Raw genomic sequence first — 16,678 nt, forward strand, 5'->3', positions numbered from 1 at the left:
GAGATCTGTTCTCATAAATCCCCTCTGAGACGTTCCCTTTTGGTTTTTGTATAAATTCGATCTTTGTAGAAAATTGGATCCAAGGGATCGGCCCCGCTAAAGAGACAGCTCAGGAGTCCCTGGGTGACCAGCGTCCTGCCCCCGAGCTCCTGGTTGGGGGATGTTAAGTTGAGTCTTCTAATGCAACGCTAGTGACAGGCAGAGAGGAAGAACGCAGGGTCGGTGTAGTTCAGAGACGTCACCTTGGGACTCCATGTTTGTGTTTGTGTGTCTTGCTTCAGAAGGTAAACTTCCGCTCAATGCTGTGCTCCAATAAATGTTATTCAAACAGATGGTCGTGTGACAGGTGTCTGTGATGTGTTCACTGACGTATGGTTATAGCAATATTGATCACTGATCTAAAATATACAAAGATGTTTATGTTAGTATTTATTTGTATATCAATATAAATATGTACAACAAACTGAATTACATGAAACATTTCACATCAAGACATGACATAGAAACGTCTCCGGTTACGTATGTTCCTAAAGGGAACGAGACGCTGCATGAAAACGCTGTGGGAACGCGTCACGAAGCACGTGTGAAATCTAACCAATGGCGAGCTGGTACGTCATAGGCGGGCGACGCCAGGACCAGGACGCTATAAAGAGACCCGAAAGGCCAGACCATTCATCTCTGAATGGCCGAATCAAGTGCCACGGGGAAGCCGGGAGTATGGAAAAGTTTACGCAGCGTCTCGTTCCCTTCAGGGAACCACGGTTACATACGTAACCGGAGACGTTCCCTCTCAGGGAACTCAAGCTGCGTAAAAACGCTGTGGGAATGCCAATACTCACTCCACCATAAGAGCAAGTGACCGTGGTGTGAAGTTAAAACGCACACTCAGACGAGAGCACCTGTGCTCCAGGCGTAGAGTTAAGGTTAGAAGCCACCATACCCCTAGTAGAATGGGCCCAGACAGCCAAAGGTGCTGGCTGGCCGGCCGATTCATAAGCAAGTGTGATGGCCTCAACCACCCACTTGCTCATCCTCTGCTTAGTCACCGGGCCGCCAGTATTGGGGGGCCCGAAGCACACGAACAGCTGTTCGGAGAGCCTACACATGGTGGTCCTGCGGACGTAGAGGTCTAGGGCTCTGACTGGGCAGAGGAGGTTGAGCTTCGCCTGGTCCGACGTAAGGAATGGGGGAGGACAGAAAGCCTGCAGCACAATAGGCCCGACCGTAGCGGACGGGACCTTAGGAATATAGCTGGGGGAAGGTAGTAAGAATGACTTCACCATACCGGGTGCAAATTCCAAGCACGATGGGGCCACCGAGAGGGCTTGCATATCTCCAACTCTTTTGAGGGACGAAATAGCGAGCAGGAAGAGGGTCTTAAGAGCCACATACTTCACTGTGACCTCTGCCGTGGGCTCGAAGGGAGCACCAGAGAGACCCTCTAGTACGATGGCCAAGTCCCAGGACGGAACTCTAGTGCTGGCTGCTGGCCTCAGCCTCAGGGTGCCACAAAGGAAGGGAGATACCAGTGGGTGTCTCCCCAGAGAACGCCCATTCAGTGGGGCATGGGTTGCCGACAGGGCCGCCACATATACCTTGATAGTCGACGGGGATAAACCTGTGGCGAAACGTTCCTGCAGGAACTCCAGTACTGAACCGACTGGGCAGTTAACTGGGTCCAGCTGTCGTTCCCCACACCAAGTGGCAAAAAGCCTCCATCTACCGTCATACACCTTCCTCGTAGTGGGGGCTCTGGAGTGGAGGATGGTCTCCACGACCTCGGTCGAGAAACCGGATCCTAAGAGGCGGGTCCCCTGGAGGGCCACGGCCATGGTTTCCATAGCTCGAGGCGAGGGTGAACGATGGACCCCGACGCCTGAGACAGCAGGTCCACCCTGATGGGGGTCTCCAACGGAGGACCTGCGAGAAGCGACAAAAGGTCTGTGAACCATACTCGGGCCGGCTAGAGCGGGGCTACTAGCAGTAGGCCACCGTCCTGACGGACCCTCTCTAGACCCCTGGGAGCAGAGCAACCGGGGAAAAGGCGTACAGACATGACCTCGGCCATGCCTGTACCTGCACTGCATCTCCCTCAGAAACACAGAGGACAGTGAGTGGTCTCTCTGAAGGCAAACAGGTCTACCTCGATAAGACCGCCTCTCCACAGGAGCTCCACCACCTCGGGGTGGAGTCTCCAGTCCCCGGGCCTCGGCCCCTGTCTCGACAGGGCGTCTGCCCCCATATGGCCAGAGCCCGCAGGCAACGCCGAGTGACCTTGATCAGACGGCGCTGGTTTCCCGTCGGGGAGAACCCCTTGGCCCTGAGCCACCACTGCAACAGTCTCAAGTGTAACAGGCCGCAAAGGATCACGTAGGATGCCGCTGCCAGCAGACCTAACAGTCTCTGAAACTGTTTCACAGTGAGTGGCTGGCCTAGTTTGGCTTGCTTGACTGCAGAGAGGATCGAAACTACTCGAGCGGGAGACAGATGTGTCCGCATCGTGGTCGAATCCCAAACAACGCCAAGGAAGGTGGTCCTATGCACTGGGGACAGCACACTTTTCCTGGCGTTGAGTCTCAGCCCCAGACGGTTGATGTGGGCAAGCACAACACCTCGATGTTGGGACGCCAGCCCCTCGGATGGCGCTAGAATCAACCAGTCGTCTATGTAGTTCAAAATGCGGATGCCCTAGAGACGCAATGGTGCCAGAGCAGCGTCCACGCATATGGTAAACGTACGGGGTGAGAGGGCTAGACCGAATGGAAGAGCACGGTATTGGTAAGCTTTGTCCCCAAAAGCGAACCTCAGGAACCTCCTGTGTCGTGGGAGGATGGGAATAGGAAAGTAAGCGTCCTGAAGATCTACCGTGACAAACCAGTCCTCGGACCTGAACTGTGCCGCGATCTGCGGCTGTAATAGCCCGACTATCTGTCTGGAGGAAGAACTCGTTCTGAGGCTCCCTTCCACAGCAGGGTCTGTACTTCTCGCTCCGATATCCGAGCCTGCTGGGGTCTACCAAAGTGGGTAGTACCCCGCGAAATCGAGGCGGCCGCCACCTGAAGTGGGGGGCGTAGCCTTCGTGGATTGTGCGCAGGACCCATTGAGATACAATGGGGTGGGCTCGCCACTCTCCCAAAAAGTCTCTCAGCTTGCACTGCCGCCGAGCCAGGGCGGCATCCGCGGCCGGCATGCTAGCATAGCCATGTCGCTTAGCCTCATTCACTGACAAATACAAAGCCGCACGCGGGTTGTAAACGCCAGCGGACACCGGCTTCCCCCAGGAGGCCGACACCTCAGCGTGGACGTCCGGGAAGAAAGGCAAGCACCGGCGCGGAGGTACTCTACGGGAAGGCAGAATCCAGCTTACCGGAAGCAGTAGGCTGCTGCCTATCCGCCGGCCAGCTGATATTGAGTTTATCAGCGGCTCGAGTGAGGACCTCCAGCAGTTCTTGGGCGGCAGCGGGGGGGGCGCCTCAACGTCAGCCTCCGCTGCCTCCACGCTCACCACGTCCAGTTCCTCGGAGCTGGACCGTGAGAGCGGCGTCTCGTCAGGGGGGGAAGAATCCGCCACGCGTGGCTCCGACACCGGAAACGAGCACCTGGGTCCCGCGGTGAAGGGCCAGGAAAAGGCCTCAGCCGTCCCGGAATCCTCCGCGAGATCCACTTGCGATCCCCACAAAGTTATCCGGCGCTCTGCCTAGGCACGAGCGCGACCGGAGCCACGGGGAGCGCGTGTCATCGAGCCGTCCTCCTCAGAGAGGGCTCAACGAGAGAGACACGTGCGCCCTCTTCTCAGGAAAAGCGCTCGCAATCTCCACAGCTAGCTGAGCGTGGTCCACGCCCAAGCAGACAACACCACAAGGTGTGCAAGTCCCTGCCCGTAATGAAACGGGTGCAAGGGGGGGGCACACTATACAATACCGCTCAGCCATTACTAACTAGTCAGAACTTTACACGCACTAGATGAAGGCACAGAGATAAATGGTCCTGCCTTTCGCGTCCCTTTATAGCGTCCTGGTCCTGGCGTCGCCCACCTATGACGTACCAGCTCGCCATTGGTTAGATTTCACACGTGCTTCATGACGCGGCCACGCAGAGGCGTTCCCACAGCGTTTTTACGCAGCTTGAGTTCCCTGAGAGGGAACGATGACTTAAGTCCTAGTTACAGTGTAACAGATAAAAATATATAGAATGAATGTTTAAATTTAAAGCTAATTTGGGGGCGAAGAAGCAAACCTCAAACCTAGAAAACCCGGTCTCATTTGTTGGTAACCTGAGTAACTGTAAAACACTCTGGATGGTGGATCAAACAAGAGTTTGGTTGATTTGAGAAAGCAGTTTGTTACTTCAGGGGTGTTCTCAAATCTCTCTCTTCACAAAGCCGTTTGTAGATCTTTCTTGGAACCAGACGGCGGGTGACTTACAACCACGGTGCTTAGAACTGATATACCATCTCTGAACACCCACACGCACAAGTGGGTGGGACCGGCCTGAAGAGGGGCGTGGTTTTATTAGGAAGACGGACGTAGATGTGATGTCATACTCAAATAAGTGACCTGTGTACAGAAAACTAGACCGAGCTACCACAATAAAAGTTTAGAGTACATACAAATATAATGATTCATAAAACGTATTGTAAACAACGTGCAACACTACATCCAAGCCATGGCTTTCAATTCCTTCTCAATTTCTTATTTTTCTCAATTGAAACAGTAAAAGAAAATTAGACATCGATGGCATTGATGAAAGGAAAATATCACTTAGCATTACTAGAAATAAGTAAGTGATTAAAATATGAATAAAATGAGCCACGAATCTCTGTATTTAACACAAATCAAACTCCTCTAAACTGTTGCCTCAGATTCGTCGTCGGCGGCTTTTATTTTGAAATTTAAAACCCGGAAGAGTTGAAGCCACCGTTGACTAAACAGTTTTTTTACCGGCAGCCGAAGCAGTCTGGGTGTCACAGTGGTTTGACCAGCGAGTCACTCACTGAGGGATAACATTCGTGGAACCTGCCGCGCTGACGGCACAACTATCCAGCCTCCACTAAAGCGGGAACACAGACCTTTCGGCGCGGAAAACAGGACGTTACCATGATGGCTGTCCTGGGCAGCGCCAGTCGCTTGATCCAATGTGAGTGTTGCTGTGAGCTTTCTTACCCTGCCTTCAAGTTCTATCAATTGGATTTTAATGTCACGGAGTAAACTGCTTCACTTTGCGTGTTTCAAGCAGTTTTGAGTGATGGAGCGTGATCTCAACAACACGCTGACAATGACTTCGGCATTTCGTAATGGGTCGTTAAGCTAGCAAGGATAGTAGAAGTAAAACTTCCGTCTTGGACTTTCACAATACAAGCGTTGCTGTAATGTTAATGCACAATTCTTCGTGTTGTTATCTCTTAAGTCGTTTGCACCCATTCATTCTCACTCTCATACGTCAGACCTTGTATACAGCTGTCCATGTTTACTGTTGGTTGAGTCTAAATCGTTATCTTTGCTGACATTTTGTTCATGTGCTTTTATTTTACAGAGAAATATTTTCGTTTCCGTAGCTAGCCACGCGCTAAGCACAACATTGCTTAGGTTAGTTTAATGTTATGTAACGGAATCATCCCGTACATGTGCTGCATTTAGTTCAAGCCAATGATCATTAAACATTCCACTTAGTCGTTAACGGCTCGTGTTTTTCAAGGCAAGTGAGAAGGAACATTTGAACTGAGTTACACAATTCCAACGTTGTGAACTTGCATAATCGTACTGAGCCTCCTGGTGGTGTTTCCGGGTACTACAGCGGAGGTTATAGAAGGACAGCTTGCCCTAAACACAAAGTTAAGGGTTACTATATAACGGGACATTATATAATTAGTAACACATTATTTTGCTGCACTTTTTTCAGCATCTGTCTTTACAAAATGACTTGCTGCCCATTATTCATATACAATTCTGGAGGAGGTCACTGAATTTCCACAGATACCAAATGCATCCGGCTGAATCTTGGTATATTATGAACCACATGACCCCCTGAATATTTTAATTTGATAAAGCGGATTAAGTTGTATCCACTATGATTACTAATGCTGTGTAACAAAAGCCGATGTATCACTCACTTTGAGGATATAGGATGTTCACACTAGAGAAATGCTCAAACAATACTTAAAAACAGACAATGTACGGTGTAATAAAGTATCTGGTCACAACTGGTTCAAGCTCCAGGACAGCCACTTAGGGGAAAAGTCAAGTAAATAATTATGTACTTCATGGGGATTAATGAAATCCGAATCTGCTATTCTCGATTATAATATAAAATCAGTTTGGTTATACACTGAAATGATAAAAACATTTTGAGAAGAAAGTGTGTGTGTGTGTGTGTGTGTGTGTGTGTGTGTGTGTGTGTGTGTGTGTGTGTACACGTGCACAGTAACGTCTATTCACTGGGAAAACCCTGCATGTGTACCAGTGACAAATGGCCGTGTTTCCTTCGTCTGCTTCAGTCGCCAGGAGCGGCATCAGTCTGTCTGTGAGGAGACGCTCCACAGCTGCTGCTTTGGCCCAGACGTCCACCCCAGAAACGCACGACAACAGGTGACACACGGACCGCCGTCTGGCAACACACCGTCTGCTGTCCGCTACGTGCTCCTCTGTGCTCACAGATTCCATGATGACGGCTAGTTGATTAGACCGATGTGTAAAAGACCGAACCTACATTAAAACATTGTGGATCTCGTTTGTTTCATTGGTCCGGCTAAAATTTTTTTTTGGAATAAATAGACGAATAAATGACTTCTGTTCTACTTTGCCAGCCATCTGTTGGCAACTTTGGCTTTTTCTGTCCGTGGCTCTTAACTTTGCTTCGAAGATGAGCCAAATGATACTTGGGGAATACGGCAGATTCTTGAGGGCCATTTAAGTTTTTAAAAAAGTGTACAAAGAATGTGTGACCATTCTAACCCCCATTAGAACTTTGTGACCAGCATACTGTATATTACCTTGAAACTGGTTAAAAGCTGCTTTGGCTAATAATATTTATTTGTGCAATGTCTAACTATCATCTACTTTGGGCTGTGCCCAAGTATATTGAAAGTAGGAAAATGTGGGAGATTTTGGTATCTAAAGACTTGTTGACCAGCCATTATTAACAACCAATAAGATTTGTTTTCTTTTAGGAAAGTATGATTATTTATTATTTATCCCTTGTGCCTGCAGGAAACCTAAGACGGGAATTTTGATGCTGAACATGGGAGGACCGGAGAAACTAGAAGACGTGCACGACTTCCTGCTGCGGTTGTTCTCGGACACGGACCTGATGAAACTCCCAGTACAGAAGTATGCGCACACACACACACACACAGAGGCAGGTTGTCAGGTCACATGCTGCGGTGCTTGTTTGTGTCATAATAACGGACTCAGGAACCAACAAAGGGATTTCATTTGCTTCCTGCTGAGAAGCACAAGCGTTTTACTTCCTTGTACCTTCTGATCCAATGTGACTGAACAAGGAACAAATATCAGCGCATACGGTTTTCCTACATGACCCTAAACTCAAACTTTTAGTTCTATGCTGGTGTTGGAGGAACCAAGTCTTTGAGTGTGTATTTCCCCTCTGTGGTTGTAACAAGCAGTACAAATCTGTTGTCTTGGTTTTGAATCCTTGAAATATATATGAATTTGGTTCAGATATTCATGCCTCCCTTTTCATTCATTTTCATTTCCATAATGCTTTGACCTTTTGATCATTGAAGAGCAATCATCAGTTAAAAATGCTCATTTGTACAATACAAAGGCTGACAAGCCTGTATGTTTTCAGTGCTAATTAGAGCGTCTTTATTCTTGTTAAACGTATGATTTATTAGTCTTTAGTATATTAAATTAGTGTAATAACATCTATTGTAGCAGTATTGTTAGCTTCTTTATAAACTGTTGATTTCGCACCACAAACCAACTTCATCTGTTTTAGCTTAGGCTATTCCGACGGATGTTATTTTACATAGTGATTGAATGTGTGTTAAGTTCACAAGCTGCTCTACAAATGGCATTGGCTGTCTGAGCCCATTTCCAAATGAGCAAACGTCTGCTTGCTTGAGTTTCTACTGAGGCAGCATTGTACTGTTGTACCTCCACCCTGCAGTAAGCTCGGGCCGTTCATTGCAAAGCGCCGCACGCCAAAGATCCAGGAGCAGTACAGCAAGATCGGAGGGGGCTCGCCCATCAAGCACTGGACCTCCATGCAGGGGGAGGGCATGGTGAAGCTGCTGGACCAGATGTGTCCTGAGACGGGTGAGGCGAAGGAGGAGGAACCCATATATCAGTCATCAGGGGAACGGCGGCTCCAAGGAGCAGCGAGACGGAGCGTTTGTTTCCCGCCCGTGGACTCTCGCTTGTCAGAAGCAGAAAGGGTGTGACGTGTAGATAGGGACCAAGTGAGGGTGTGTCACTACACATGCCTGCACACGCATCTCCGATAACCGCCCCAACGGCAGTCTGCAAACTGATCACAACTTATAACTTCCCCTTTTTACTTTCTTTTCTGAATTTATTGATCGTTCCACTATTCAGTAAATTTACAAATGCCAGCGTGTGCTTTTTTTTTGTGTCAAAGGTCTTACTCAGACCTCACTGAGCATAACTCACTTGGTCCAGTTGTTGACTGACGGTGTCTCTGTTCACAAGCACCTCACAAGTTCTACATCGGCTTCCGGTACGTTCAGCCGCTGACGGAGGAAGCAATCGAGCAGATGGAGAAGGACGGAGTGGAGCGGGCCGTGGCCTTCACACAGTATCCTCAGTACAGCTGCTCCACCACAGGTGAAGTCCTACGCCTCGATGTGTTACCATGACCTGTAATGACTTTAGTGGAAAAGGGGCAAAGTCTTTGTAAGTTCAGTAAAGACCATTTTTAAATGTCAAAAGGGAGGGAAAATGAGTTTTGTTGTGTTTTGTTATTTTTATCTTCTAAATGCTGTGGTTGTAAAGACGTTACCGGCGGAGACGCTGTCCCGCTTGGCTATTTTTGTAAGCAGGGCAGCCAATGGGGAAGCGCCAGCACTCAGACCTTTTGTGTCCCTGTTCCTAAAATAGCACCAATGCAAAGAGTGTGGATTTGGAAACTGTTATTTTCGGTTGCGCAGATGACCCTTAAACTGTGTGTAGAGTCTAAGAATTGTGGGAAACTTGATTGTCAAGCTCTGTCCCTCTAATGTCCATCTGGACGGTAGACACACCAGTCATGGATTTGTTTTTAAAGCTAAAAGCTAGTGTTTTAGTCAAGGTAGAGTCTAAAGAGGTGTGTCTTGAGTTTTGGACGGAAGATGTAGAGGCTCTCTGCAGTCCTGATGTCATCAGAAAGCTCATTCCACCATCTCGGAGAACAGGTTATGTTGTGGATCTTTTCTAATTATTAGTGTGTTTTGCTTCCCTGGGAAACAGGCAGCAGTCTGAACGCCATCTACCGTTACTACAGCAACAGAGGCAACAGGCCAAAAATGCGCTGGAGTGTCATCGACCGTTGGCCCACACACCCTCTGCTGGTGGAAGTAAGACACACACACACACACACCCCAAAGAGCCCTCTTGGACATTTCGGAGATAAGCTAGAAAAACACATATTGGATAATGAATTGACCCGGCCAAGAGGTTGTTATGGCAACTAAGGAGCTGTTGGTGTCTCTGCTTGGTTATGACAGCAACTAATAAGTCTGTTCGTACTTCTAGATCTGGTTGGACGCATTAACTATTCAGAAAATGTATTCATTGTATTTTGGTGTGTGTGGTGCAGTGTTTCGCAGATCACGTCCGCAACGAGTTGCTGAAGTTTCCAGAAGACAAGCGGGACGACGTTGTCATTCTCTTCTCGGCACACTCCCTCCCCATGGCTGTAAGTACTATGAAGCGCTACTGCTGGTACACTACCAATGCCACTGCTGCCACGGCAATTTGCTGCCGTCATCCAACACAAAGGCGGAATTCTGCTCACTTAAGGCCCCAATGCGGCAGTACACCAACCAATGGGTGACGACTACGTCTACGGGTAGCACAGACTGATCTCCACCTGACGGTGCTGCTGTGTCCCGTGTGCAGGTTGTAAACAGAGGTGACCCGTATCCTCAGGAGGTGGGAGCCACCGTTCAGAGAGTCATGGAGAGACTGGGACACTGTAACCCGTACAGACTGGTGTGGCAGTCCAGGGTGAGAACACACACACACACACACACACACACACACGTTCAAGTACTATCAGACCCCAGTAATGTGTAACACTTGATCTGTACTAACATTATCAGGTCACACGATATATTACAGTGTGCTGTTTGCATTATTGCCACCTTTTTTAAGTTTATGTCCACCATCCAGTCCCTGCTGAACAGGGGAGGTGATGTGATTCTTCCCTGCAAACAGTTACCTGTTGCTGCTGAATTTTGTCATGTAAATTTTCATATTTACATGAATTACTCCACAGACTATTGATAATATCCAGGTGTGTTTGTGAGAATCAATCCCTGACAGGAGGATGAAGTCTAGTGTAGTTCAAAGGAAGTTTCTTGGCTCGGAGCGCCACTAGATGGAGCCAGGCGTCCATGTAATGCTGCATAGAGCAGAGACCTCAATCCCTGCTGGGGGGTCCCAGTGATTGGTGGGAACTGGATGCACCAGTTTGGATTGTCATGCCAAAGGCTGTGAACACCTGGGTACATGGAAATAGTTTTAAATATTTTTAATAGATTTGAAAAATATGTAAACAAAATGTTTATGGCATGTTTACTTTTGAAATATGAAACGTCCCCGCTGAAATGATGTAAGGAAGGAATGTGACGTCTACTAGACGTAAACTTCCTCATGTGTGGACACCCAGCAATTCCCAGTGAAAGTGCAGCGCTCTCACGCACATGTGAGGGAGGAGGGGGGGGGGGGGGGGTCGCAGTACGACCGAGGCTTTAAGGGGACCAGGTGAAACAGTTCAGCCTGATCAGTTGTCCTCTGGAGACAAAGACCATTTGGTCTGGATTGAAAGGTGTCGGACCGTTGCATCACGGCCCCCTCATGTCTCCACGACAACGGGAGCGAGCGGTGGTCATGTCCGGTGGTCATGTCCGGTGTTTGCTCTTCCAGGTGGGGCCCATGCAGTGGCTCGGCCCCCAGACGGACGACGTGATCAAAGGCCTGTGCGAGCGAGGGAAGAAGAACATCCTAATGGTGCCCATCGCCTTCACCTCGGACCACATCGAGACTCTGCACGAGCTGGACATCGAGTACGGCCAGGTGCTGGGGGAGGAGGTGAGGAGGCAGAAACGCTGAACTTCTTTTACAATGAATTATTCATTATTCATTCATACTATTTTTTTACACCCCCACCTGCTAGATTAAATTCAAATGAACTTGCTTCGCCTTTCTTTCCCTTCCCTCGTCAGTGTGGGGTGGAGAACATCAGGAGAGCTGAGTCTTTGAACGGGAACCCTCTCTTTATGAAGGTACACACACACACACACACACACACACACACACACACACACACACACACACACACACACACACACACACTCTGCTCACTCACCATGCCCAGAAACAGCAGGTCGGTAACTACCAACTCATTTAAATGCTAATAAAGGAGCATGAAGAGACTTTAAGCTGAACATGAAATGCACGTTGCAAAATGTTCAAATAAGTTGGGGAAAAGGGGGAGATGTTTGAATCACAAAGAGAAGCAAAAAAACGACAAATACACAAAGTGTAAAAAGGAGGGGAGACTGTACGAAGTAAAGAAGGCTTTTTAATAAAAGAAAAGACAGCAGCAGAAAGTGAACACTAAATGGATTCCTCCATCCTATCCTACTTCCTTTCCCTTCTTCCTTATGTGCGTGTGTGTGTTATTAAAGGAAGGGGCGGATCAATGGGAACCTTTCGAGCTGACTACAGTAGAACTGCACAGCCCGGCTGGCTGGCTGGTCAAACCTGCCGCACTCAGAAGCCAAGTCTGTGTGTGAGAGAAAGTGTGTAAATCAATATCCAGAGGATGATTAGTTGGTAGTTACTGAAGGATGGTTTCCTTGGTGTGGTTTTAGTTTCTCAGTGAGCTGATTCAGTCTGCTAGCAGCAGCCGACTGGAAAATAAAGCAAAATACATTCATCACCATTTTAACTGCAGAGCACAGCTGCTGTCCAGGGTTTTATTTCCTGATAAATCCCTGCTCAGATTGCTATCTTGTATGATCGACTGTATTTTTATTCATACATTCTTACCCATTGAATTCTCTCAGATTATTGGTTTAACTCCGAGATAGGATGTGTTTGAATAGGCACCTGCAGATATATCAAAATAAAGTCCTGCTAGGAAACCGAGGGATTTAAGGTGCTCTGTGCAGGTTTCTTGTAAACAGCTTGTTTTCAGTGGAAAACACATCGTGTGTATCATTGAGGCCCAACAGAAGAGGAGTAGTCTCCTTATTCCCCTCCTTTCTCTGGCCTATTACTCTGCATCTTTAGTTTCTGTTGCCTCCTATAGATCTTTGGATCAATGGGACACCATTTGAGGTAACTGTGCTTGAAAAGTAATGCAAAAGCAGCTCTTTAAATGAACTCTGTCTCAATACTCACTGTGCACCGTTCATCCAGGCTCTGGCCGACCTGGTCCAGTCCCACCTCAAGTCCAACCAGCCCTGTTCCCGTCAGCTGACCCTGCGCTGCCCGCTGTGCACCAACCCCACCTGTGGAGAGACCAAGGCCTTCTTCGCCAGCCAGAAGCTCTCTTAGAAAGCTTCCTGCAGCAGAGTGAAGGAACTTAAGGCCTTCTCCAATAAACACATGACTCACACACACACACACACACACACACACACAGTTTCTCCAGCGGGTGTCAGTTCCCAGGGAAAATAACTTCAGGGTAGAACATGTGTGACTCAAATGCAAATTTTCTTTTTCTGAATCCAGTTTAAATAATAAGAGGAGTAGGCATTAGTCCTTCCACTGGTTTTCTCATCACAGCTCCCTGGCTTACATTCCAGACCCCATTTGTCTTCCTGCTAGTGCTCATTGAATAACGGTCGTCCTTGACGTCGACAATGACGCCACTCACGATTCACCCCCCCCCCCGCTGCAAGCGGCACAATATGATTGGCGGAAGATGGTGATGCTCTGAGGACGCGGCTGCTTTAGGGATTCAACAGGAGGGATCTTTACGTCTAGAAAGTAGTATCCGTTATTACACAAATCCTTCCCTCTATTCTTTTCTGCACCGTTTCTACAGTAGAACAGTGTGCAGTGAGGGTCTATCTCTGATAAAACAAAATAAAACGCATGTTTTGGGACCCTTCAGGGTGTCAGGAAAGTAATGTACACGATTTCAAAGATATTACGTTAAATTAAAAATTCACAAACCTCTTCTATCATTAGTTTTTCTTTTTGTCTGCCCCTACAAAGGTCAAATGCAGCTCATCACTTCTTTAAATATGCATCACACCAAAAACATGCGCACAATTCAACATTTTGACAGCGATTATAAGCATTGGTGATCCAGGAGAAATGAGGTGCAGCATCAAAAGTAAATTGAAATGAATATAGTAAAGTGTGCGGTAACATGGCACCTTCAGGCGCCTTCTTCTTCTTACAGTGTTCGATGTTCTCCAGTCAGTGGAAACATGTTTGAGATGGCAACAAAGAGCCTTCAGGTTCTGCTTGGCTTTCTACAAATATGCCCAAAATAAGAGTTGTCATGAAATTCTATGGAATCTGACTTTTTTTTAATAGGTTTTACGTTTCTGTTCCGTTAGAGAATAAAATGCACAGTGATTTAAGACCATTAGATCATTTTTACACATTTAGCGGTAGGATTTTCAATGAAATGCTTACATTATACATTTTTGTAGGTGTGAGAAATGTATAAAAATAACCAAATGCATGAAAGAGCCCTGGAGTTGTCCTCAGAGAGCGAGCTGCGTTTATTCCAAATGCCGTGTAGCGAAGTAGCACAGACGTCCTGACGTGTGTCTGAACCTTCAGTGCAGTCTTTTTTTTCATCTACTCAGTGCTTTGATCACAGTCCCCTAAATATGAAAATAAAACTACTCTGTTGATAAGTTAGATATGATCCCATTTGAGATGACATGCTCCTTGACCTACGGCCTTCCCCCACACTGTTTTCTTCCTCCAATGCCGTGATCATGTGCCTCTTTTTCTGATGGCTATTTAGCAATACGGATATTACTTCTTTTTGTCTGTGCTGAACAAAAATGCTGACGGGAAGCATCTGCCACCAAAAATCTGAATTTACAAGTTCTGGAAACCAGAAAGAGAGCTCACTAGCTAAGTAGCCCGCTGCTCACGTTCCGATGGGCCTCTCTCCGGTCGGTACACGCATTGGTGCTTCTGGAGGTGGTTGCTGTTCATCACTCAACTCATTCTCACTCCGTTCAAACGGGCGTACTTTGTGCTTTCAGGGCTCTTCCACGGGGTTGAAAGGGCTAGTTTTGTCTTCGAAGATTGCTTTATCCAGAGTTCTGTGCTTTGCATTAATAACTGAATGTATTCTAAAGGGTGGTATTCAACTCGCAGCTCAGTATAGAAGTAGAAGAATTCAGCTCCCACCTTAAACAAACCGAAATGAAGTCAAGAATCCCATCAAACTGCATGTTAGTGACGAAAGAGTCAGATTCCTCTGAAACTCCACTGTCTTAAATACAACCAGAACTGTGAAAAGGTCTGCAGGATGATTGGGTCGGCGCTAGAACACATTCTAATGCCCCCCCCCCCAACAACATGTCTTCTTATTTATTTTGAATTATCTTCTGTGTGCTCTGTTTGTAGCTGGAAATGCGCTGTGTGATTTTCGCGTTGTACATGCAATAAAGACGCTACAGATTTGTTGCAGATTTAATTTGAGTATTTTGGAATAATTTATTTTTGGTCATTTTGACCGCACAAACTGTCTGCTGTTTATAACATGTTTTTTATATGTATATTTGAGACACATGGTATAAGCAATGATATTAAACATAACAAATCTTCCTTAAAAACACAACGATGAAGTGTTTGTTTTTTATTTTTTATGCTAAGCCCCTACATAAGGAATGCAATATGTTCATCTTGTAAAAATGTAGTCTTCGATGTCCCTGTGAGAGACATCAGGCAAAGACGAGCTCGGGAGAGCAAAGACAGTTCTTCCGGCAAACGTCTTAATATCAACAAGAAAGAGCAAGCAAACACTGGTCCTGCCAGCACCTCTTTAGCCAGGTTTAAATCCATGTTTACATAGATACGTATCGGACAATTCAACAGAAAACTGGACCATATACCTTTTTGTGTTTGAGAAGGATCTCGAGGCACAGCCCGGTTTGGGGACTTGAAGCAAAGTGCGTCTCTTTGCAGACGACGTGGCTCTGCGCTCCACCAGCAAGCACACTTTGGTGGCGATGGGCGGTGTGGTGTAAGACGAAGCTCTGCCTTCCAAACCTCACCTGGGATCAAGCGCTTTGGGTAGTGACTGAAAGGAAAATAACCTTCCATCGCAGGGGGGGTCTGGGTGATGCTCTCTGGCATTAAAAGGAGCCAGCTGAGGGATCCTCCGATGAGTCTTTTTTTTTTTTTTTTGAGATGGTTGGAGACACCGTGTTGGACCCACAACTCGTTTGAGAGATTGTATATCTTGTTTGGCCTTGGAACGCCTCAGGGAACATGTATCTGAGGGGGGGGGGGAGGGGTATCTGGAAACCCTGCTAAGCCCCAAGTGGAAATGGTTAGTCTTTATGGATAAAAAAACCCCCAACTCAGCACCACCAACTGGTCGTGTCTCGTGAAATATCCACATTCAAGTATGGGTGGATTTATATATAGGTATAGACCTCCATGGTGACCAGAGCAGCAAGCCCCTCCTTCTTAAGTGACCACCACTGGTTGCATACGGAGAGTGGAACATGTGGTTTGGAGTCCTCCCTCCTCTTCTCCTCTTGTCTCTCCCTCCTCATGCATCTATTTCTTCCTCTCCCCTAAACACCCTCCTTTCTCTTTTCCTTCCCAATCCTCAGTCGTCCCCCTTCCTCCCGCCTACTCCGCTTTGCCGCCGTTTTCCAACCTTTCCAATCTTCCTCAAACCCCCCCCCCCCTCTCCCCCGAACACACACACAAAACTTCCCATTCATTCCTAACTCGTTCTCTTCACCTCAACCTCTCCTCCTTCCCTTCTTTTTTCCTCTCCTTGCAGTCCCCTGCGGTGTTGCAATCACCTCTGCTGCTGTTGATTAAGCTGAGAGAGATTGGCTGTCCACGACCCAATAACCCCGGAGGGTGCCGGGTCCCCCCCCCCCCCCTCCGCCTCGCATCTGAGCCAGCTGCAATCTCTCCCTTTCATTTTAATTATTTTTTTCCCCCGTACCTTTACTTTCCTCTCATCTACCTTGCTGACCTTTTTTTTCCTTTCCTTTCATCCTTTCCTTTTTCCTTGTATCCTTGCCTCTTCTCCTCATTTTCTCATGATTTTGCTTCTGTCCTCTAAGATATTCAGTCATATCTTACCTCTTATTTTTTTGTCAGATCTCACTACATCTCCTCTCAACATCCCTTGTCTCCCCTCCTCTAGTCTCCTCTTTTCACTCCCTCCCTCTTTCCTTCTCTTTCATTTTCTCCTCTCACCTTTCCTTCAATCCCTCCATACCTTTTTATTTCTCCTCATCCCTTTTGTTCCCTGCTTTTTGCAC

At 47.3% G+C, this 16,678-nt stretch overlaps 1 protein-coding gene across 1 annotated transcript; it reads left to right on the top strand.

The window, feature by feature from the left end:
• Nucleotides 1-4,913: 4,913 nt before the first annotated feature.
• Nucleotides 4,914-15,003, top strand: fech (ferrochelatase). The gene is made up of 11 exons (XM_037485142.2): nt 4,914-5,136; nt 6,494-6,584; nt 7,206-7,325; nt 8,128-8,276; nt 8,670-8,804; nt 9,426-9,532; nt 9,775-9,873; nt 10,077-10,184; nt 11,106-11,270; nt 11,405-11,464; nt 12,606-15,003. Exons 1-11 carry the CDS (start codon nt 5,097-5,099, stop codon nt 12,741-12,743), a joined length of 1,212 nt encoding a protein of 403 aa, XP_037341039.2. The 5' UTR covers nt 4,914-5,096; the 3' UTR covers nt 12,744-15,003.
• Nucleotides 15,004-16,678: the final 1,675 nt, after the last annotated feature.

This window comes from Pungitius pungitius, chromosome 18 (assembly GCF_949316345.1).
Source record: "Pungitius pungitius chromosome 18, fPunPun2.1, whole genome shotgun sequence".
Classification (NCBI taxonomy): Eukaryota; Metazoa; Chordata; class Actinopteri; order Perciformes; family Gasterosteidae; genus Pungitius; species Pungitius pungitius.

Excerpts from the sequence above, each read along its gene's own strand:
- fech (XM_037485142.2), top strand. The coding sequence starts at position 5,097 with ATGATGGCTGTCCTGGGCAGCGCCAGTCGCTTGATCCAAT. Across the intron at positions 11,271-11,404 it reads GCCAGGTGCTGGGGGAGGAG|TGTGGGGTGGAGAACATCAG; the intron begins GTGAGGAGGCAG and ends TTCCCTCGTCAG. Across the intron at positions 11,465-12,605 it reads GGAACCCTCTCTTTATGAAG|GCTCTGGCCGACCTGGTCCA; the intron begins GTACACACACAC and ends CCGTTCATCCAG.